Raw genomic sequence first — 22673 nt, 5'->3', positions numbered from 1 at the left:
AAATAGAGAAAGAATCCTTTGAGCACCAAGGGGAAAGACCAAATTATGTCTGTGTGGTTCAGACTCCTCCACACGAATAAACAATTTTAGAAGACCTCAGACCAAAGATTACAACATATTAAGTCAAACAAAGTGTTCAAATTTTATAACAAGCAAGTTTAAATTAGATAGCAGCCAACTATTTCAGACGTGTGATAAGTCACAGATTCTAGCTCCAATGAACCCTCCTCTAGAACACTGTTTTATAGCTTATTACTTATTTTTACTGCTACCTGTAATAATAAATATGTCTCACTTTACATGGAGTTCAGTTTACATTCCCTATCTATAAGAACATCCCTATAGATTTCAAGGAGATCCATGAAATATCTAATATAGTTATTTTCCTTCTATTTCATTATTCTCTAATTCATTCCTTAAAAGGCACTGATTGTGATGGACTACACAGGTGCCAAACCCACTACTGGATCACTAGAATCTGAAAAGGGCTACACTAGGGCTGGGGGTGCAACTCAGTGGTATAGCACAGCCTTGCCCAGTATGTGCAAGGGCCTGGGTTCAATCCCAGCTCTAGGTAAAAAGTTTAAAAAAAAAGACTATACAAGAGCACAAACCCTAGCCAGCTAAGAGTTGGGGAAAGTATCATCAATTAAAACAGAGAAGTGAAATACACAGGTCTAAATATATTTAAAAACTATTTAGACAACTGAAGTTTTGAGTTAAAAAAAAAAACCTAAAATTTTACAGCATTAGCGTTTATTATTAAGCTGATAATTAAAATAATTTCTAAATATTCAGAATTTCTAAAGCTATTCAGAATGCTTTGGACATTTCTTTTGTTATAACCAGGAGGAAAGGGTTTGGCCTCTAGCCTTCTGAAAAGTGAACAAATTTTTGTTATTAATAGGTGACATTTCTTTATATCTGTAAAATGCTTATGTTCTTGGAAGCATGTAAATACATACCATCTCATCTGATCCCAGCAGGGTGAAGGGGCCGGGACAGTACTGTAATCCCTGCACTACAGACTTGTATTCAAGGCCACTGCCTGCTAAGGGCCTCTTTATCTATTTAATCAGGTCCAGGCTCCTAGGATCCAGGATGCTAGGATGTCACGACTTTTGGGTTCTACCTGGTGATTTCACGAATAGATAAAATGGCACATCCATCCCACGGGGAGAACAAAGGAACTCTGAAAGCTTCAACTAGGTCTGCTGCACCCAGGAAGAGGATGATGGGCACTCAGCCCTTGTTACATGGTGAATGGTGTGGTGACCCCCTCCTCCCAGTGCTGAAGCACTAACCCCACTACCTCAGAATGTGACTGCATTTGGAGACAGAGTCCTTAAAGAGGTGAGTTCATTGAGGTACTTGGGGTGAGCCTTAATCCAATATAACTTTTAAGAGATTACAGGAAGAGGAAAGACCATGAGAAGACAGCCATCGACAAGCCAAGGAGAGAGGCCTCAGAAGAAAGTCATCCTGCTGATGATGGCTTTGACCCTGGATTTCCAGCCTCCAGAACTTTGAGAAAATAAGTCCTCATGCTTAAAGCCAGCTAGCCCACAGGACTTTGTTAGGGTAGCCCAGCAGACTAATACACCCTCCAGCTTTATATGTCTACAAAGTACTTTTCTCTAAGTTTTCATGGATCATGTCTCTAAAGGCCAATCAGCTGGCCCGCACCAACGTTTTCAGAAAAGCAACTATGTGGTCAAGGATACGTGACTTGGAAGTACCTTTACCCAGATGCTGAATTTTCTTTTCAAACCAATGAATTCTAATCTGTGAGAGTGAAAAGCTTGTTGATTTAGACTAATCCCCTCAGTGTTCTGAAGGAAGCGTTGATATTTGATCTTATACATTTAAAAAGCTGACACTCTGACAGCTTGTTCTCCTAAGCGGACCAAGTGTGTGCAGAAATAATGTCAAGAAGATATTCAGTGGGACTAGGAATCAAGATCTGTATTTCCTTTTGTCTTTCTGAAGAAGTGACCTGTGCTAGTGACGGGCAGGCCTGAGATCCAAGAGGGATGTTCTGCCTCTGAGGGAGCCTGGGTGACTGGCCCCACCTTGCACACCCAGTGAAATAAGGAGGAGTGTTTTCAGGCTCTATGCAGAATGCAGCGGCTGGAACAGGGCGTTGGCCTCACCCAGCAACGTGCCTTCTGCTGTCCACCAACCCACATCCTTGCCAACCAAGTGCCATAGGAAAGAACTGCTGTGAAGAGCCAGGGAAATCATTTTCAAGAACTTATACAAACTACATGAACGTAACTGACCATTAGTATTGTTGAAGCAGATGAAAGAGAATCAAGAGGTTTCTAATTTTGTGACCTCTGTATACATGTTACACTTGAAATAAAAGGAAGGTTGAAGGAAAACATTTCTCATTTGGTGTCTGCTACAAACGAGGGTAACACTGGTCACTCGATTATCTTGGGGCCTTATTTCCTCATCTTTAAGATAAGGATGATGAACTGTATTATCTCGTGATCTAGATTTACTCCCCAAATTTCATGATCTATCTCTCGTTACTCAATGCCTTCATAATAATACATTTTTAAAAAGAGGATTTTGACATGTACATGGGGGGTGGTTCATCTCTCTGATGTGAAATGCTTGAGGTGTCAAAAAAACAAGAAGTTTGAGTTTCCTGGCTGTTTTGTGACTAGAGTACACAGGGAATCCCAAAGGATTGGTTGGGTCTTATGAGGGAAAGTTGGACCAGCAGAAGATGAAAGTCCTCTGGATAATTTGGGCCTAGAAAAGTCTAGTGCTTCAAGTGCAGCTTCTCACCTCGGGTGCTAGCAGTGTAAGTCTTTATGAAAAGCTCGGTACACAGACACCATCCTCCCTGAGCCTACACCTTGAACCCCAACCTTGCTAACTATTTAGCTAGCTATGTGATCCTGGCGAGTTCCATCCCCTCACTGAGCCCTGTCCTCCTAAACAGTCGTAATGATAGAAGGGGGTCTATCCTAGCACAGTGTGTCCCTCTCAACGAGTGCCAAAGTATCCCCCTCATCATCAACAGTTCAACACATGCACCAAACACCTCGGTTCTTCTCTATTCTTTGGTTTATATTGCCCATGACTAGGGGCATGCCTAACATGTTGTTAGTACCAAGCATGATATATTGAATATGTAGGCATATACGTCACAGTTTTAAACACAGATGCAAGACTCAAAGAAATATTGGAAGGCACAGATCCTCATTCCAAAACAAGAATAAGAAACAGTGACAGAAGGAAACCTTTGCTACATTTTAGACAAATCACTCATACAAAAGGACTGTTAGATACTGGAACAGTATCATTCTGTTGTGTTTAAAAGATATTTAAAATGCTATATAAAACCAAGCAATGTTATTCTACCTATGGTGTTGAAAGCTTAGGAGATACAGAGAAGAATGAAAATGGAAAAGCACATCCATGTTGCCATGATGCTAAGAGTTGAGCAGTTACGACAGGGAGCCTCATCAGGTACCACTGGAAGCCCTTGCCCAACACGCGGCAAGGAAAGTGGACATTCCCCCCACCTTCCTCCTCCCACCAACACAAAACCACCTCACAGAATTATTCAAAGAATTATGAGCCACTGTGTGACACTGGCTAAGTTCTTAAACCAAAGTGCAATATCCCGTCTGTAGAAGGAGCTAGGACTGCATGGCTGTTGTTTTCAGACACCATGTAACCCAAATGTCTTTAGTACTCTGTAAACCTTCAAGCACTATTCAGACCGTAGCTTTGATGGATTTTTTTTTTTTTAATTTTTTTTTTTTTTAATTTTTTTTGATGGATTTTTGATTTGTCCTGACGACAACGTTATCTTCTAGAAGGTAGAAGTACAAAGTGGTCTTTGGACCCAATCTTAACAAAGAATTAGGAGAAACCCGGGGAGAAAGTGACAGTAGGAGTTTTCTCGACAAATTATAAAACAAAGAACTTTGTTTTATATCTTCTTGTTTCCCTGGTAGATCTTTCTAGAACAAATGAACAATATTCAACATTTCCCTTCACACTCTCAAATCTCCTGGATGTACCTTGACAGCATCTGCATGCACCTCAAATGTCCTCAGCACACATACGAATGAAATTCAATGGGTCTGCAAAATGAGTATTGTGTTCTGTGAGAATCAGAACCCTCAGTCTACATGGGGAAAAAGTCCAGTCTAAAACTGTCCCCATCAGGCACACCTGCTTGCATGCGTATGTACACCCCACGGCCCCCAATGCTTCTGTCAAGTCTCCCAGGCCTGACTTCAACCTGGGACATGCTGAAGCTTTGTCTCTGGAGGTTTGTAATTGAAAGGGGGCACACAGTGCTTGTTACCAGACCCATGGTGCCAAATTGTGAGGAACGAAATAGTGAGACAAACTTTAATTACAGCTCCTTGGTGCACACTCACCTGTTTTGCTGTTTCAGTGAGGGCAGCGGCTTCTGCCTTGCCCAGCTGCTGCACCATCTTGTAAAATAGGCTCTCTTTATTTTGCAGCAAAACGTACGGCTCATCATATTCTTTCAGTCTTCCTGAATCCAAAACCTGGTAATCAGCAGAAAGAAGACCATTGAAACACAATGTTTTGCAGCAACATATTATAACTCAGACAATATTTCGGAAAGGGGCAGGAGAATATAGAGAATCTATTTGGGTGGTAGGCCCGGAGGGTGTTTAAACGGTTTGATTACCCTGTTTTACGAAGCAAACAAAGGCCTAACCTGACCTTTTATTATTATAATGTTATAGGAAAGGAAGAAAATGAAAGTTCTAGACTATGATTATAGGCAATCAGCAGTCCTGTGCATTTTATATTCTGCCAAGGGCATCTGGGGTTGTTATTATTAGTTAGTGCTTTTAAAACTGGGTAACTTCTTGATTGAAGAAAATCAAACTCAATTTATCTAAAACACAAAGTAATGTCAGAAAACCGGACGGCAGTGACCCTAGCAAATAAGCTGCTGAGCTGGTCTGATACAATCTGAGCAACAGCTGGAAGGGAAGTAAACGCCTGTGGAATTTCTTTAGGGGCCAACACTGTTGTCTGCTGGGAAGGGGGGCTACACCCCTGTTGGTGAGGTTAAGGTGCATTCTGAAGTCACCTCTGGGTGTAGTTTATTATTCTGAGAGCAAAAGACTGGCTAAAAGAGCTACTACCTAAGCAGCTTTAGCATAATTGCTCTGCACTGAAGAAATCTCTAGAAATCCAATTTTCTCTTTGGATAAGACTAAAGAAGCAATTAAGAAATTGAGCTCGAAATTCCAGTGATCACGGCCACACAGCACACGGGGGCAGCCCAATCTGAATTGCTGAGGGCCTGGAGATCTGTTTTCACAATTATCTTTCCTTGCTTCTGTCTCTCTCTTTCTTCAGCTGCCTGCCTTTTAGCCATCTTATTGCTCATTAATATGTCCACTGGAAATTGAAAGGGAGAGGAGGGGGCGCTTAGCTGTGCATTTCTTCTTATTAGTGGCTTTGGTTAATGGCTTCAGAGAGAAGAGAGAGTCTGAGACAATTGGCCCAAATGACGCACCTAGCAAAACCATTCTGATGTTAAGTGGTACTTAGTTCTTCATTTAGGCCGTGTTTAGAGTAAATTCATCTAAAGAGAATAGGCAGAAATTCTAAGCAGGACACAGGTTGTTTTTCCACATCTAGATATTGCAGTTAATTCTGGCATTTAATCGGAAACATTTATTAAGTCTCACAAAAGGCATTTTCCTGTTAATCTTTTGTTTACTACCGTGAATCACTGCTAAGGGCAGCTTTCTCAAAAGAGTTCAAAAATAATTGAATCTGTCACATCCACATAATAATTAAAATGTCCTATAATTTGGCATGCCAATTTAGATGCCCCGAATGTGTAATTTTACTTAAGCATAGCATTACAGGGCATATTCACTCTTCCTGATGTGGAAGAAAAGAAAAGAAAAAAAAAAACACAATTTTAAAATACAGATCTCTCCCATGCCAAAGACTAAGTAAACGAGTGAACCCAGTTACTTTACAAAATAGTCAACTTTTCTATTCTGCAAAAGCAATAAGCAAACTTTTATAAAGTACTAATTCAGAAGTGGGGAGAGTGAGCTCTTCACGATGAAGACAGCACATATTTTTTAATGGAAAGAAGTCTATACTTCTTGTTCCTAATCATCTTCCTACAAAATTTATTCAGGTTTGAGATAATAGTATCCTTTCCATCTTCCCTCAGATGCTGAAAACATATGAATGCTTCTTGCAGAACAATTCTCAGAATTGACCATAATCTAAAATGAGATATCCCCCAGCCAAAAACCAAAAAACAAACTTGAAAGCTCTCAAACAAAACAAAACAACAACAACAACAAAAAAAAAAGAGGATTAATGTCAGGAAGACTATTTTGGTCAAAATATTTGATGCCTTGTGAGCATTAACAGTGTAATGACCATATTTGTTGAGACAATTTTAAATTTGGGGTATAACAAAACTGTAATGCCTTGTTACAATTTACTGAGAGAGAGAGAGAGAGAGAGAGAATATGAGAATGCATACATGCATGAGAGCACACATATGCCAGGGACTAAACCCAGGGCCACATACATGCTAAGCACACTCGGCCCTACACCCCCAGTCCCAGAACTTGAATTTTAACTTTAGTAAGATAACACTTTGAGAATGTAAAATACTCTTTAATATGCACTGAAATAAAATACAAGGCTGGGGGTGTAGCTTAGTTCTGGGTTTAATCCCAAACAGAAAACACAGTATCCTCACACGACTGAATTATTATAGCCCCAAACAGATGAATAAACTAGTTTTGAGAGATGGCATGTTGACATGCCCTGATACATAAACACAATGTGGCAAAGAATATGGTTATCATAAGATCAATGAAATTGCCTCCTAATAAAAAGAGCAGTTTTTGAACTTGAAAAGGAAAATAAAAATGGCTATGGGGGTGTACATTCACTGCATTTAAAGCCAACACTGTTAACTCTCAAAATAGATAAATAAGTTAGGTAATTAATTTCCTTCCTCCCTCTCTCCCTCCCTCCCTTCCTTCCATCCATCCATCCAAAATCAAGTGAGTACCTATTACCAAAGAGCTGTTTTAGAAATGGATTCACAAGCAAGCAAGGCCTAGTCTGTAACCTCCTTGCAGCTGCAGCTGAAGACTGAGCTGCAGAGAAGCTAAATAGCTTGGCCCAGGCAGCACAATCAGTAGGTGGCATAGCTGGGGCCCAAGGCCAGGTGCCAGCCAGCTTTCCTCTCCATGTGAATTCCCAGAGAAAGACACCATTAGTCTACTTACTGTCATGTAAAATAATGGCAACACTAATTTTAAACATTTAATTTTGGAAGATACTCTTCCATTTGAACAATATATCACATAATTTAAGAAAATACGTCTGTAAACACAAATGTGTCCTCTGTCCACTTTCCACCACAATTTTATTAGATTCGGGACTCAAATCACTTAGTGTGTGCTTGATACACACTCACAGAAGAATAAAACCAATTTTATTTAACTTTCAGGATAAATAAAGAAGTAGTCACTCATAGCCAAAACACCTTGGAGGAAAATGTAAGTGACCTTTCATTAATTCCTGAATTTATTTGGTTCACATCGATTGCACACTTACTACACTTGTGTCATTATACTGGATGGTGTGGAAAGACAGGAAAGTCCCAGCCCTGCCTTTAGGGAGCCTATGCTGATGAGCAGCAAAAAATACTCAAGAGACTCTACTTCGAGGAGACAAGCAGGAGATGTAGCAGCAGAAAAAGTCCCTAGGGCCAGAGGCTCTACAGAAAAGCCACAGGGAGGAGAAGGCAGCACACAGGGCTGGATAATAAACATGTTGACACACAGACACTGGGGTGGAAGGACAGTGGTCATTGCCAAACACAACAAGGTCCCGGAAGTCTGGAGGTGTGAAAGTCACCTCCTGCAAGGCAAGAGGCTGGCAGACGTGGCTCCCCTTGGTAACAACTGCATTCCCAGGATCTGGCATTGCCCTTGACAAGCACCAGGCACCCACTGCACATGAGCTGAAGGATAAATACAAAGGAAGCAAAACACACTGACCATGGTACCTGATCATCCATGGTATGGAGTTGGGGAGGCTGCAGAGTGGAACAGGAGGGAAGGAGTCTAGCTGGCATTGGGAGCAGGATAGGCAGGGGGCAGGGAGATTATAGGGTTAGAGATAAGGACATGGAGAATCACACACTTCAAGCTGATGGCTCCGGGCAAGAGAGAAGTAGGGATGAGACAGAACAGGGATGAGGGCAGAGAGCTGAGACTCAATTTATGTTAAATATTAGAAGACAGAAAAGAAGGGATAGTCAATTGTTGAAAAAGAGTCAACTTGGAATGCACATGGAAAAAAAAAAATGCCAGGGCTAAAAATTTAGCCTCTTAACCTTTATATTTACTGATATGATCAAAGATTCTAGGTCTTTCAGAACAAGTAAGCATAAAGCAACTCTGAATTTTCTTTCTGCATAGAAAAAGTAGACTTAATTCTCAGTTTTTATCTTAACATTTTTTATATCTATAAGAAAAGGCTCCTGAAATATTATGCTGGGTCCCCATCCTTCCTGTTCTCAAGTAAACTAAACAAAAGTATGCATTAACATTGATGTGGCAGCTACCCTCAGCCCCCAGGATGTCTCCAGGAATGCCAACCTCAAATTGCTTGCTGCTCTCTAGTAGGTAAAGGAAAAAAACATTCTATCAGATGCGTCAGTCAGTTACATAAGCTCAATGAAGATGTGGTTATCAGGCCTACAGATCTGCAGATAGTCCAGGTAGCTGTCCTAGATACAAGAACTAGATGGACCCATTGCAAAATAATTTAATCCACTTTAATGGGCAGGATGCCGTCATGACAGTGGGGTGTGCTCAGGGAGTGGTGAGGGGCAGGACAGGGTCCAGGTAAAGGCTGACCAAAGGAAAAAAAAAAGCCCAGAGAAGCTTTCAGTATGGCAAGAGACAATAAAAGGGACCCCACTTGGGGACAAACAGAGAAAAGGGGGGATCAGCCCTGTAGAGCTCAGCTTTGGGATTCCAGGGGACAAAGGGGAATCTGGGCAGCCATTGACGTAGAAATTGGCTTCCCTGGCAAAAAAGTACCTGTGATTTTTCTGTGACTAGATACTGTGGCATGTGGCACTCGCCTCACCCGGGGAGGGTGGAGGCTAAACCATAGTGACCTATCTGCTACTCCCCAAAGCTCCTACTGTCCCCTGAACCCCCTCTCTCATATTTCTTCTCCCAGAGTTTGTGCTTCTAACTTTGAGGTAGTTTCTCCCCCACTGGAAACCTGAATAAAATCGTTCAGCACATGTTTGAAGGAACATGTTTAAAAAATTCTGAAATGTTCTAACCGTGGTCATGTAAGCTTATCAAACAAAGTTCTGTGAAGGTGAAAAACAGCATTTAAATAACATTCAAGTGAGTGAGCAGCAACTTGTGCTTTTCCAGGTGGATACATTACTGAAGTTACTGGTTTTGTTCTCTCCAAGAAAAGAAATGAAGAAAGATTTAAGTTTGGAAAGATGGCCAAGCCCTGAGAGGGCCCTGTAAGCAGAAAAGCTGCAATCCAACTTTGTGAGCCATGGTTTGGGTTCTCCATAATTCATTCCCCAAGAATTCCCTCGCTGCAGACAGTGACAATGTTGAACAGAGGCAACAGCAGCAGCTGCAAATTCTCTTCACCTTTGCTCATCTACCAGGAGAATCCAGAGGGGTATGGATTGGGATGCGCAGGGCCTGGAGGAAAAGCCTCGCTATTGGCTGGAAAGAAAACAGATTACTAGTAACCCGCGAATCCTGAACACTCCAGGGAGGACGCCGTCTTTGGCGAAGAGACAGTGTGGAGTATTTAGGAGAAAGAAGCTTGCTAATTTGCCTGTCTTGCTCCACTGTTTTGTGGCAACTGAGCGAACGAGGAAGATTAAATTAGCTGCCATAACGACTAAGCCATGTTTAATAAAGTTAAAATTGAGAGAACATCTTTATAAAATAGAATTCTAAGCCTAACACATTAATGGCGCTTAATGAACCAAAACTGGGTAAATCCCTTTGGAGAGCCAACACATAAACAAAGCTATTAATTAGGTCACAGTTGTTTCCCAACAAGCCTTTTGTTTGATTTACTTATAGTAAACAAAACCATATCCATCCGTCTTTGTGGAGAAGTATTCACCAGTGCAACAAAATGTAATTATTACACCTTAAGCACTTGCAATTACACGACTTTACGATGACAATGCTGTTGCCCTTCATTAGCATCCATCACTTCCCTAGCTGCTCCCCAACACTGGCCGCTGGCCTCTGGAGCATTAGGTTTTTGCGGCTGATTGACTTGTCTTTATGTCCTTGATGCATTCAGAATAACAGAACAGAGGTTGCTTGCTTTCTAGAAAGGGAATAGGTATTTCTAAAGCAAGCAAGAAAAATTTCTTTGAAAATCAAAGGTTTAAAATTATTGGCTGCCGTAGTTTCAATCTTGAAAGTCCTCCCAAAGTACAGGTGTTGAAGGTTTGGTACACAGGGTGGGTGTTATTGGGAGGTGGTGGAACCTTTAAGAGGTGGGGCCTAATGGGAGGCCTTTAGATCATTGGGGGTGTGTCTTTAAAAGGTCTGTGAGACTCCAGCCACTGCCTTGCTCTTTTGCTGGTCATGTGGTGAGTAGTCCTGTTCCATCACACATTCCCACCATGGTGTGCTGCCTTACCACAGGCCCAAATGATCATAGACTGAAACCTCCAAAACTATAAGCCAAAATAAACCTTTTCTCTTTATAAGCTGATTATCTCAGATGTCTTGTCATGGTGATAGAAAGCTGACTGGCATACTGGTGTTCTGTTCAATTGAAAGCCAACTGATAAACAAGCTCTGGAATATAATAGAAGGTTTCACCCTGGGGTGGATGGAGCACAAAGGCCAACTCCCCATCTGTAAAAGTATGGAATGCACGTCTGTTAGGTTCCCTTAGGTCAAGTCCTTCCATTCCCTGTAAAAAAGCCAGCAATAGCAACCAGTTTAATTGACCACATTGACATTTCCTGGTAGGACCTCGTGTGACACTGCTGATGATCTTGTGGCAAGGGAACCCTAAATTGTTGATCTTCTCAACACTGGGGCTAGAAGAGGGAGGCCTACACATAAACAAAGCTATCTTGGGTCACAAAACAAAGCTATTAATCAGCTCATGGTGAAAAATGTAGGGTCATCTCAGTGGGTTGCACATACTCAAAGAGAACCCATGTCTAAGCTGACCTGTCCCAGGGTCTTCGCCATTCACGAAAGTGCTCAGGTCTCATCACAGAAACCAGCACTGACTCCTCTCTCTGCCACATTCAATCCATCACAGCCCTGTTTTGCTATTTACCCCATATCCCTTCATTTCACCATCTCCACTGCTAGTACCTTCCCCACATCCAGAGGGGAAGAGAGGGCACAATTGTCAGAGTGAGAGAGAACACTCATCTGAGAAACTGACACACAAGCAGTGTGGCTACACCTATTATGGAAAGAAGGTGGGCGCTGGAAAGGGAGGGAGGGGCCAGACCACATACTGCTTCATAATCACGTTAAGGATTTAGAGAGACATTCACCACAAGAGAGAAAAAAAATGAAGTTCTTACCAGGAGACAGTGGTAAGTAAAGTGTTCAACACATGGATATCTTTTGATACTGACAACAAAGCTATTGGTTAAAGGAAATGCATCAACCAGACCTTTAACCCTGTGGTCAAATGCCTTGACAAGATTTAGGATGATCAGTTGACAATTCTGTCAGATTCTGTCCTTCCCTGCTATATCCCTAACCAGTCAAGATGCCATCTGCCTCAGGCAGCTTTCTTGAGCCTGTAGAAACCAGGTCAAAGTGGATTCTAGGTTTCTTTTTTTCCCTTGAGTAGTAAACTCACTTCACTTAACTTGTTGCCCCCGAGTGTGCTCCGTCTCCCTGGAAGCTAGCATAGGTAATGCTGCAGCCCAGGATGTACCTGGAAGTGTTTGGATTCCTGTGCCTGGTGGTTGGCATGGTGATGACCTCTGCTCTCCTCTGTGCAGTGGGAGTCCTTCCCTGGGATTAGTGGACATGCTTCACAGAAAGGTTATTTTCCTATTTACCTTTTAAGAGCACAATTCCAGGAAAAGAAAGGCAACGCCAAACAATGTTTCTGGAATCAATGAGCATCTTAGAATGGTACACAATCACACACAGAAGTCTGCTGGAGCAGCCTAAGTCCTACTGTGATGCTGCAGTCAAGAAAAGGAGCCCCACTGCTTGAAGTCTAAAACATCCTCTAGTTTGGACTGCCCCACTCTTGTTGGACAGCTCAGCAGAGCTCACTTCTGAACATGTCCTGCTCTGGGGAGTAACCTGTTTCAATGCTGATAGCTGGGTATTTTATTAATTGTCCCCACTGGTAATCTCCTCTGATAATTCGTGTGAGATAGGGTGGGGGGGTGATATCCCCAAACTTCCCAAGACATTTAAAGAGCCAGCTCCATTATTATTGGAATAGAGGAGCTTGAATATCACCAATGGTTAACAAATTTTAGTCTGGACCACCCAATCACAGTGTAAACTGGATCTGGGACTTTGCATATACCCCATGGGGGCTTCTTGAATCCATCAGAGCATCACTGGATTCTAGATAGAGGTGATGGGTAGGGTCCACAGATAACGAAAATCATGGGCTGGGAGCTGGCCTGGAAAAAAAAAAAAAAAAGCTTGCTTTTCTGACTAGGTACGTTGGTGCACGCCTGTAATCGCCTGTAATCCCAGCAGCTCAGGAGGCAGAGACAGGAGGATCGCAAGTTCAAAGCCAGCCTCAGCAAAAGAGAGATGCTAAGCAACTCAATGAGACCCTGTCTCTAAAATAAATACAGAATAGGGATGGAGATGTGACTCGGTGGTCGAGTACCCCTGGTACCCTAAACAAACAAACAAACACCTTGCTTTCCTTTGGGCTTACTGGAAGCCAAAGGCACTTCCTTTGAGGGGTGCTTTCCTCCTCACTTTATGAGTCACGTCATAAGGCTTACTGACAAGGAATAGGCAGCAACAGGAAAGGACAAAGAGAAGACAGGAGAGACAGAAGGAAAAGGGAGGGAATATGGAAGGAGAGACTGAATCAGGAAGAGCTAATCAAAACCGAAGAGAAGATGCTAGACAGATATTCAGAGACACAGCTGGGCGACTGCCATGTGTGCAGCCCCCGGGGCCACTATGGGGGTACTCACTGGCTACCCCCTACAATCCCTGAGCCCCAGATCTGCCTTTCTTCACCCTGACCTGGGGCACACCCCATTCATAGGCTCTTTGGCCCAACGCCTCTGCTAGGTCCTGCCAGTAGGGGCACTTCAGGGAGACCAAGGTGGGACACAGGTATTAACCTCCCTGCGCTCCAGCTCCTGCTAGCACCACCCTGGCCTCCAGCCTCCACGTCCATTAGCACATCTGGAACCAGCCTCATGATGCTTCCTCACAAACAGCGCCCCCAGCTGGACAGTGGGCCCTCCTTGGAGAACTGAGCACCAACAGTTGAGCAGCCCCCTCCTCTGATCTCCTGGGACTGAGATCTGTCCAAGCTACCTCCTAAGTATACCTCCCCAGTGTTTCTCTTCATGCTCCCAGTCCTCTGATTCCTATGTAACAAGTTTCCTATATTAAATCCTCTGTCAAAACTGCTTTTCTGATTAGGCTGTTTTAAAATATTATTTTTAATTGGCGAATCATATTTGTATTACTTGTATGTAATACACACAGTGATAACATACACACGGGATGTGGAACGACTGAATCAAACTAGTTAGCACGACCATCACCTCAGTGGCGAGACACCTGAAATTTACTCTTAGTTATTTTGAAGTATACAATATGTTAGGATTGATTATAGTTATCCTGCTCAAAATTTTGTACTTTGTGGGAAACTTTGTACTCCCCACTCCCAGGCTCTGGTAAAGTCCAACCTTCCAAGATTCTACAGATGAGGGAGATCATGGTGGTATTGGTCTTTCTGTGCCTGGCTTATTTCACTCAGCCTAATGTTATGTAGGAATATTGTCTTTTCTCCAAAGACATAATCTTCCATTTTAAGGCTGAAGAGTATTCCACTGAGTATAAATATCAGTTTCCTTACTCATTTACCCACTGATGGAGACTTAGGGTGGTTCTATACCTTGGATACTGTGAATCAGGCTGCACTGAACCTGGGTAGGTAAATACACCTTAGAAATACTGATTTTATTTCCTTTGGACATATACCCAGAGGTGAAATTGTTCGATCCTATGGAGGAACCAACTTACTGTTTTCCATGATGGCTGTGCTAATTTACATTCCCACCAACAGTGTACAAAATGTTTTGCTGAAAATGTTCTTCTCTGGATCGTCTCACACACCCATTTCTGACAGAACACCTTATGAATGTCCAAACAGTTGAGAAACTGGAACCTTAGCCAACAACTTCCCAGCATTATAAATGAAAGGCTGATTTTTTTTTTTTTTTCTGAAAAGCTAAACAACCGTGACACAGAGAGAAATGATACTATCCCACCCCACTCTAGTATGAACTTTGGCATCATCAGCCATCTCTTACATTTGGGGTATTTTCATTAGTTGGCCATCTAAAAGAAAAATGGCAACTCAAATAAATTTTTAATACAAAAATAGGCAAAGAGATGTACTGGCAATATTCCTTAATAGCAATAAATGTGTAATTAGATACTTGAGCTATTGTCAAGAGTGAGAGGAAAGATTATCAGAGTAACTTATTGGGGGATTTCTGTCAACTTTTAACATAAGGGATAAATTGAAAAAAATTAACATACATAGAAGCTTCTGGAATTCCACAGGGGAAGGACTCACCATTATCCTGTCACTGTCAATAATGGTGTTCAGCCTGTGCGCAATGGTGAGCACGGTACACTGCGCAAACTTCTCCCGGATTTTTTTCTGAATTAACTCATCAGTTCTGGAATGAAAGAAGGTAAATTTGATTCAGTCCAGATGGGAAAAGTAGACTTATGACTTAAAAAGATCATACAGTATTTTTAATAATGTTTCAACAATCAAAATTGTAAGACATTCATAAAACAATGGAAAATACGTTCCCTTCTAAACTGTTTCAAACTATCAAAAGTGAAATTCAGGAATGAGTTTGCACAAGGTGCCTGATCCAGGTTGAGGACCCCTTATCTGAAATGCTTAGAACCCAAAGCATCAGGGATTCTGGAATTTTGGAACATGTGCATATATAAAATGAGATACATAGCCTGAAGGTAACTTTGTACAATATTTTTAATAACTCTGGCATGAAATAAAGTTTATGTATGGAGTGAAAGGGGAAAGGGTCTACCCCGCCCCTCAGGGACAATGAATAAATCATGTGTTATATGCCTATTTTGAGTCACATGAGCTCAGGTGTGAAATTTTTCACTTGTGTTTGTCACATCAGCACTCAGAAAGTTTTGGTTGTTGAAGCATTTCAGATTTTTTTTTTTATTAGAATGCTCCACCTGTAACATCATGTGCACTATAAAACACATCCTTTCTTCCTCTGTTTTCCAGAATAAAGATTATCAAGATTCATTTTGGGGGGTACACAAAGAACTTAGAAACGTTTCTCAGCATCATCGCATGCTTCTCATTTACCACATTTAAAATCCGTATTCATCACTGTTCACATCCTTCACCCATCAATTGAAAGAAAGAAATTCATATTTGCTATTACGTCGACTTCAGCTCCATACCGTGGGTCCACATTTGCGGTCGCTTCATCAATAATCAATATCCGATTTTTCTTCAGAATTGCCCTGGCAAGGCACACCAACTGTCTCTGTCCAACACTAAAATTGGATCCTGATTCGGCCAATTCAGTATCCATTTTACCAGGAAGATCTTCAATGGTTTCTTTAAGCTGTACCTGCAGATACAGACAGAAGAACAACATTTTCCTAAGCAAATTACCACTGAAGCAGGAGAGCCTCGTGGACATTGAGCTTTGAAGTTCTTTCTCTCAGAAGGCATGTCTTAAGTGTATAGCCTCGGGATGGTGAGAGGTGTATCCATTCATTAGAAAGATGGCTGAGTCAACTCAGAACAGAAACTGTCTGACTTAACAGAGAACAAACCTAAGGGGACCCACTTGCTTCTCAGTCACCATCGATAGGCACTGTTTGCGCTGGGTCATGAATTAACACTGCTGGGGCACACTTCACTTTAAAAATGTACTATGTGCTAAATAAAATTATTCTCCAGGTAAAATGTAGCACAATGAAAATGTCCCTCCTTAGATTTTAGTTTAAAGGTAAGTGCTCCTTATCTTCAATGGACAAAAACAGAACAGCGGTTGGCTAGGGAGTAGAGGGCTGACTATAAACAAACACAAGGGAACTTATGGGGTGACAGAAATATTCCAAAACTGAAATTCTGAGATGGATGCAGAACTCTAAAAATTTACCAAAACCACTGAATCATACTAATAAAGGGAGCATGTTCTGGTATGTAAATTACACCTCAATGAAACTGGTGCAAAGAAATGATCTCAGTGCCCCCATCACCTGAATCTCCTCCTGCCACGCGACATTCACGGAGACCTCCCAGGAAGTCTAGGGAGTCTCTCATAAATCAAGTTCTTTCTCCCAACATACAGAATGTCTCTCTAAAATAAGTAAAACAGATCTTACAGTGGAGTCTAGGCATAGGACTCAGTACACATAAAGGAAAATAGAAATACAAAGTCACTGCAGGAACTAGGGTTCTCTGAAGAATACTCCTAGGTACTTCACGATTGTGGAATATTTTAATCACCTGGAAAACTTTTTTTAAAAATTCAAAGAATGGGACTCTGCAGGTCAGAATCAAGAAACGTGGAGTCTGTTCTGGAGATGGTTCATTACCAAATTGAAATCCTGAATTGCTAAAGCTATTGTATGCATCTGCTTTGGTCTTACACAGGCACTGCAGAGAATGGAAACCCACAAACGACAGGAAACAGCATAACACCTTCTTACCCCAGACTATGGAGTGTTCATACTAATTGTCTTTGCAAAACTACAGTTGTAGGGTGATGTGAGACTACGTTGGGTGGGAGGTGTGTTCACTGAATATTTTTTTAATGAAACCTTTTAGAAGGAGAGCCAAACTCAAGGCTATACTTAAGAGATACTGAAAGGCAAAGGGTCAATACACCTCACTTTAAGAAATCAGCAGATTGGTGAGTGATGGCCATGGAGGAGGTACAATGATACTGTAAGAAAGGAAAACACCAAAGGCAACGCTTCTCAAAATGCTGAAGCACTTTTATGAATGTGCTCTTGAGTTGAGTTCATGACAGAGAGCTAGCCACAAAAAGTGGGAATTCTGAGTTAATATTAAATATAGTATCGGTTCTTGTTACTAGCGTGAGAGATGGGGAAACACAGAAAATCTGAAGTATAAGATTTGGATTGTGGTGCAAGGCCCTATACTGAAAATGATAGTGCCAGCTAGGATCAGTCCCCTCCATTACAAGGAAGAGAAGCTACCAAACGTTGTTCTCATGGGAGATTCCTAGATCTGCACTCCATACTGCCACTTATCAAAGGTTAGTGGTGGCAGCTGTCCCTTTTAAGTGGCCTTTAGGAACCCTGGTACATGAATTCTTCTCAAGACCAACAGCCAGACTTGGGAGAAATAATCTCTTCCCCTTCCCTGACTAAGGTGACATCTGGTCACTTATTGACTTTTTATTTTCCTTCAGGTTTCAATGTCACCTGAAGAGGAATAAGGGTTTTTGAGGTGAAGGACAATGAAATATGTCTTCCAGAAAACAATGTCTTCTGGGACGGTTGTCATCAATGGATCAGGGACAGTGGGAAAAAATGATGTGAATATGAAGGTGCTCTGCAGTGCTACCATATGTTCAAGTTATGATTAGGCATTAGAAGGGAGGGAAGAACCATGGAGGCAGAAGACGTATCTGATAGAGGAATTACATCACTAATGAATTTCGTGAGTGAGATGAGTGTCAAGTTATGTAGGAGAATGTCCCTGGTCTCAGGAGAATGGAGTTACAAATTCAAGGGGGAAATCGCAACTTATCGAATATATCTGCAATTTATCTTCGAATGCTTCAGCCAGATAAAGACAGACAGTACCAGACAAGAAGCAGATGTAGTAAAATACTAACATCTGGGGAATCTATGCAAAGGGTATGTGTGCTCCTCATACTCTTCCACCAACCTTTCTGTGGGTGAAAATTCTAAATAAAAAATTGGGCCTTTGAAGCCAGACAGCCTAGGCTTGAATCCTTCCTGGCTCCGCCAAGTAGGCAAGAAAGTCGAACTTTCTCTATCTTATCTTCATAACCTGCAATGAGACCTGACATTACTAGAATCAACAGGTCGGTCTCCAAACACTGTGAGTATAACATGACTTAGTATGTGTAAGTGCCTAGTGCCTGACATGAGGTGAAAGGTCAACAGACATGGTGCCAGCCAGCTCTCCTGATGTTCTGTTTTATTTTGCTTCACTGCAGCTATAAGTAGCTAACTTTGTATCACATATGCACTGGCTTATTTTCTGTATTCACAAGAATTTAAGCTCCAGGGGTAGTTGGGAGGGGGGAGGTTCTTTGCCTTAATAACTAGTATACAGAAGCTTCAAGATCCACAAGGCCTATGGAATGTGCTCTCAACCAATATCTGTTGAATGTATGAATGAAGCCACAAGCACATCTCAAGACATGTCCATTCCTATTAATTAGAAAATAAATCCACATGGACATGTACTTCATTATATGAAATGTCACGTTATTATTAGATATTGTTGTAAAGGAAATTTATTCCTTATAAAAATTAGCTGCCCCCAGGATATCATAGTAGTATATAAAATGTGCAAAACATTTTTTAAAAACTATTTATTTCTGGAAAACTGATTAAATAACATAGTATTCTAAACTATGGATGTATAACAGTTCGAATACTTTTAAGCTTGAAAAATAGCACCAAAAAAAAAAAAAAAAAAAAAAAAAAACACTGAAAATACACTGAACTTATAAGACACCCCCAGAACCATTGTCACGCATGCTGTCACCCACTGTGTGCGCTGTATCTCCTGGGCATCAGTGACCCTCAAAGGAGATTGATGTGGATGTCAAGGTCTGTTCATGGGACTTTTTTAACTTCACACAAGAAAAGCTGATATGGGCTGGAAGGAGAAGAGGGACTAAAATTTGATCAACAGATGGAGATGAGCTTTTGACTAGAATACAGGCAGTGGGAAATGGGGTGAGGGGAGTCCATGACTGAAGTCCATGGCCCAGGGGCTGCAGAGTGTGGAGGAAGGTTGGCTCCTGGGTATGTGCATGGCTGATGTTCAGATTTCTGTATCTCGGTTTCCTGTGTAACAAGATGTACTTTTATCCTAATAGAGATACCATCAATGTTGAACATAACTGGATGATTTCTCTGCCATTCTGCCAAGACATACCCTACTCTCAATTTTCCATTCCAATATTAAAGTTGTTTTATAACAGAGGTAGCACGCTGCTCGTTCATTTTTGGAGTCTAACTGCTGGAATCCCTTGACCATTTTTAATACACTGCTTTCATCTCTGGTTTTAATTTCTACTTATGCAGCTGCTGTTGCTGCTTCTTAGATGCCAGTGTTGGCATGAATTCCAATAAGATATCTTCAGTTCACAGCTATTTTGTAGTATTTAAGGCAACTTTCAGTATATTTAGAAAAATAACCAAGAAGAAATGAGCAATGTTCCAAGGACTCTCCTTTGTGAAGGCCAAACTTGCTTTTCTACCTCTGTTACTTTACTCTCCAAGGGAGAAGGGGGAGCAAGAAATAAGAGAAATCTTTTTCTCCATTTTATCTTTTCTTTTTTACTTTAAGTTGTTAGAGAGGTAACAACTGAAGTGTTCGCTTAAGCAATCTCATTTGCCTACCCTGTGGGTTTGGGTTTCCATTTCCAACTGGTATCACTCGTAAACGAACTGGTCAGGGTTTTCAGTCCAAGTTTCCTGTTTGTTTTGCTTTTTGGTGCTGGGGATTGAGCTCAGCGCCATACACATGCTCAGCAGCTCTACCACTGAGCCACATCCCCAGCCAGGCTCTGTCAGAAGACCCTGAGATTACAAGGATTCCAGGGTAAGAAGCTCTGACTTATCAGAATGACCCCAACCTCCATAAACTTGTGCTCATGAAACTCTAATTATTTCCATGAAAAACTCACAGGGCTTCACCTGCTATCAGATCTGGGCCTTTTACACCAACCAGATGATGAAAGTATCTAAGTACACTAGAAAAAACTGAAAAATGCAGAAAAAAAGTTTAAATCACTCATTTTAAAAATAATCCTAAATAAGCAATGTGATTAGCTTGGTGGCAACATTTCTAAGGTGCAGGTTTCAGATTACATGCATGATTAAGAATAGGTGGAACCAAACTGCAGATATAATGCTACGTCGGAATTTTTTGAAAATCTACCAAATCTTTCATTTAAAAAGTAGTATACACTGTGACAAGGAATTCTTAGAGAAAGACAATGATGAGTGATTTCTTACTTCTAAGATTTCACTAAAGCATGAGGTCAATTCCAGAAAGAATACACAGATCCACTCGGAAGGCAGGTCTGTCAAGGTGCACATCAATATGCCCATGTTATTCCCATTTATAGGAAGCTCTGAATGCAGTTTAAACAAAGGCAGACCTCAGTATTATCTGCCACTTTTCATTGTCAGAATTCTGAGAGGCTACTAAATTTTATTTTAATGAAATAAGTGTAAGTTACAGTCAAGTAACAGTTAGATGGCTTTGGATTGAGATGTCTCCCAGGTAGCATTTCTTCACTGTCCATGTTACAGTGTGTTTCTAAAGTAATTTTGCTATCTGAGAATCTGTAAAGAGCAATATCAAACTGTGAAGCAAACAAAAAAATAATTAGTAATTCCTGTTCTCTTAGGGCATGTCACAATACCACTGTTAAGTGTGTCCTGCGAATTCAAGACCAGGGGATTGTCTTATCTTTCTCTACCATCTCTGATGGGTAATGGGTAATGTCCTCCTCGCTCTTCTCTCCTACAATTTCACTCCAGAAAGACTCACACACTTAAATGAAACCAGAGGCCAACTGTTTCTCTGGTAGGAAATGATGAAGTAATCAACCCAATTTAGGACAATAAAATCCCCATGGTTGCTGGAAAGCAGGATGGATCTGTAAAGGCTTGGCACTGACATGTCTTCAGGAGCAAGAATTACTGGCAGGAAGTTGTCAGGCCTCTAAGTCTGCTTGCTCTTCGGCAGAACCTATCTTTAAATTAAAGATTTCAGAGCTAACCCCAGAAGGCTGACAAGGACAAACACACCAATCAAAACAATAACAACAAAGAGGATATTATCGCTGAAATTATGTTTTTTTTTTATTAAACCATACTTCTCTGAAGTGAAGATCAACCATTCAATACATATTCATTAAATGCTTAATTTTGAAAACTAAGCATTTATTTAGATGAACACTAAGCTAGGTCCTAGGAGGGATTAGAAGTCAAAGATATGGTTTCTGCCATTAAGTAGCTTAGAATTAATTTGTAGAACTAGGGTGAACATGCAAAGTAATCACTGTTAAAATACACAAACCAACAACACCCTTAACAGTTCAAATCCTTTCCCTGTGAGGGCAAGGAAATTTAAGCAAGTAGTTTACAGTGAGCCCCTAATCAAATAATAGAAAACCCTCTAGAAACAAAGGCATCAGTATAAAACCTTAGCAAAGGCTACAGGGTTCTGTCAATTGAAGTCACTCTTCAGTATTAAAATGACATGTTGGCCAATAAATTATTATTATCACATTCTATGTATATAACTTACCTTTATAAACACTTTCCTCAACAATTTCAAAGAATTTCCTAAGTATGATCTCATCTATCTTTCAGGTAATACTGAAAAGCTAATGCTTGTCTCTACTTCCAAATATTCCCTAGGAACACAGCAGTAAAATCAAAGTTGCAGGGCACTGAGTCCCTAGAAATGAGACACACAATTTCTAACTTAGATACCTGAATAAGAACAAATAAGATAATGTACTGAGTTACAGGCAGAAAGTTAAAATGAGAACATAAAATGCTTTATTTTTGGTTTTTATCATCTTCCATTCATACCTTTTATTTATGTTATCAATGTTTCCAAGTGATGAACCCAGTTAAACTGATCAGCAGCCCTCAGTTATCTGCAACATTATTTACACACACACACACACACACACACACACATATACACTGATGCTAACCAATAAAAGATAATTGCACTTTATAAATTACCTCCTCTAAGGCATTCCACAGTTCCTCATCTGTGTGCTCATTAAAGGGATCCAGGTTTTTCCTCATTGTTCCCGTGAACAAAACAGGCTCCTAAATGTCCAAAAGAGTGAATATCATTACTGTTGTCTCTTCTCATTTTATTCCAATGTTCACTTTCAGGCTAGAATTAAACTAAGAAAACAAAGCAAAGCAAAACAAAACCAAAAAACCAATAATCACTAGAATCATTGATTAAGGTTGCAAATGCCTGTTTATAAAACAACACCTCTACAAATTTCCCATTGAACACACTGGGCTCCACATGTCTTCCAGACCACGGAACACTAACAGAAGCAACGATTGCAGGGTGCCCTCTTA

General features: G+C 41.0%; 1 protein-coding gene across 2 annotated transcripts in view; it reads right to left on the bottom strand.

Annotated features, from left to right (window-relative positions):
* Abcc4 (ATP binding cassette subfamily C member 4) overlaps nt 1-22673 on the bottom strand; it is a 188251-nt gene that overhangs the window by 5601 nt on the left and 159977 nt on the right. For both annotated transcript variants that reach the window (XM_015484155.2, XM_048800747.1), the window contains 4 exons: nt 22317-22406; nt 15759-15931; nt 14875-14980; nt 4413-4547 (listed from right to left, as the gene is read on the bottom strand). In XM_015484155.2, the coding sequence (XP_015339641.1) occupies nt 4413-4547; nt 14875-14980; nt 15759-15931; nt 22317-22406 (504 nt within the window). The remainder of the gene's footprint in view (nt 1-4412; nt 4548-14874; nt 14981-15758; nt 15932-22316; nt 22407-22673) is intronic.

The sequence above is a fragment of the Marmota marmota genome, unplaced genomic scaffold (assembly GCF_001458135.2).
Source record: "Marmota marmota marmota unplaced genomic scaffold, marMar, whole genome shotgun sequence".
Lineage (NCBI taxonomy): Eukaryota > Metazoa > Chordata > Mammalia > Rodentia > Sciuridae > Marmota > Marmota marmota.
Note: the sequence above shows the minus strand (reverse complement) of the source record. Positions and strands in the feature narration are given on the sequence as shown.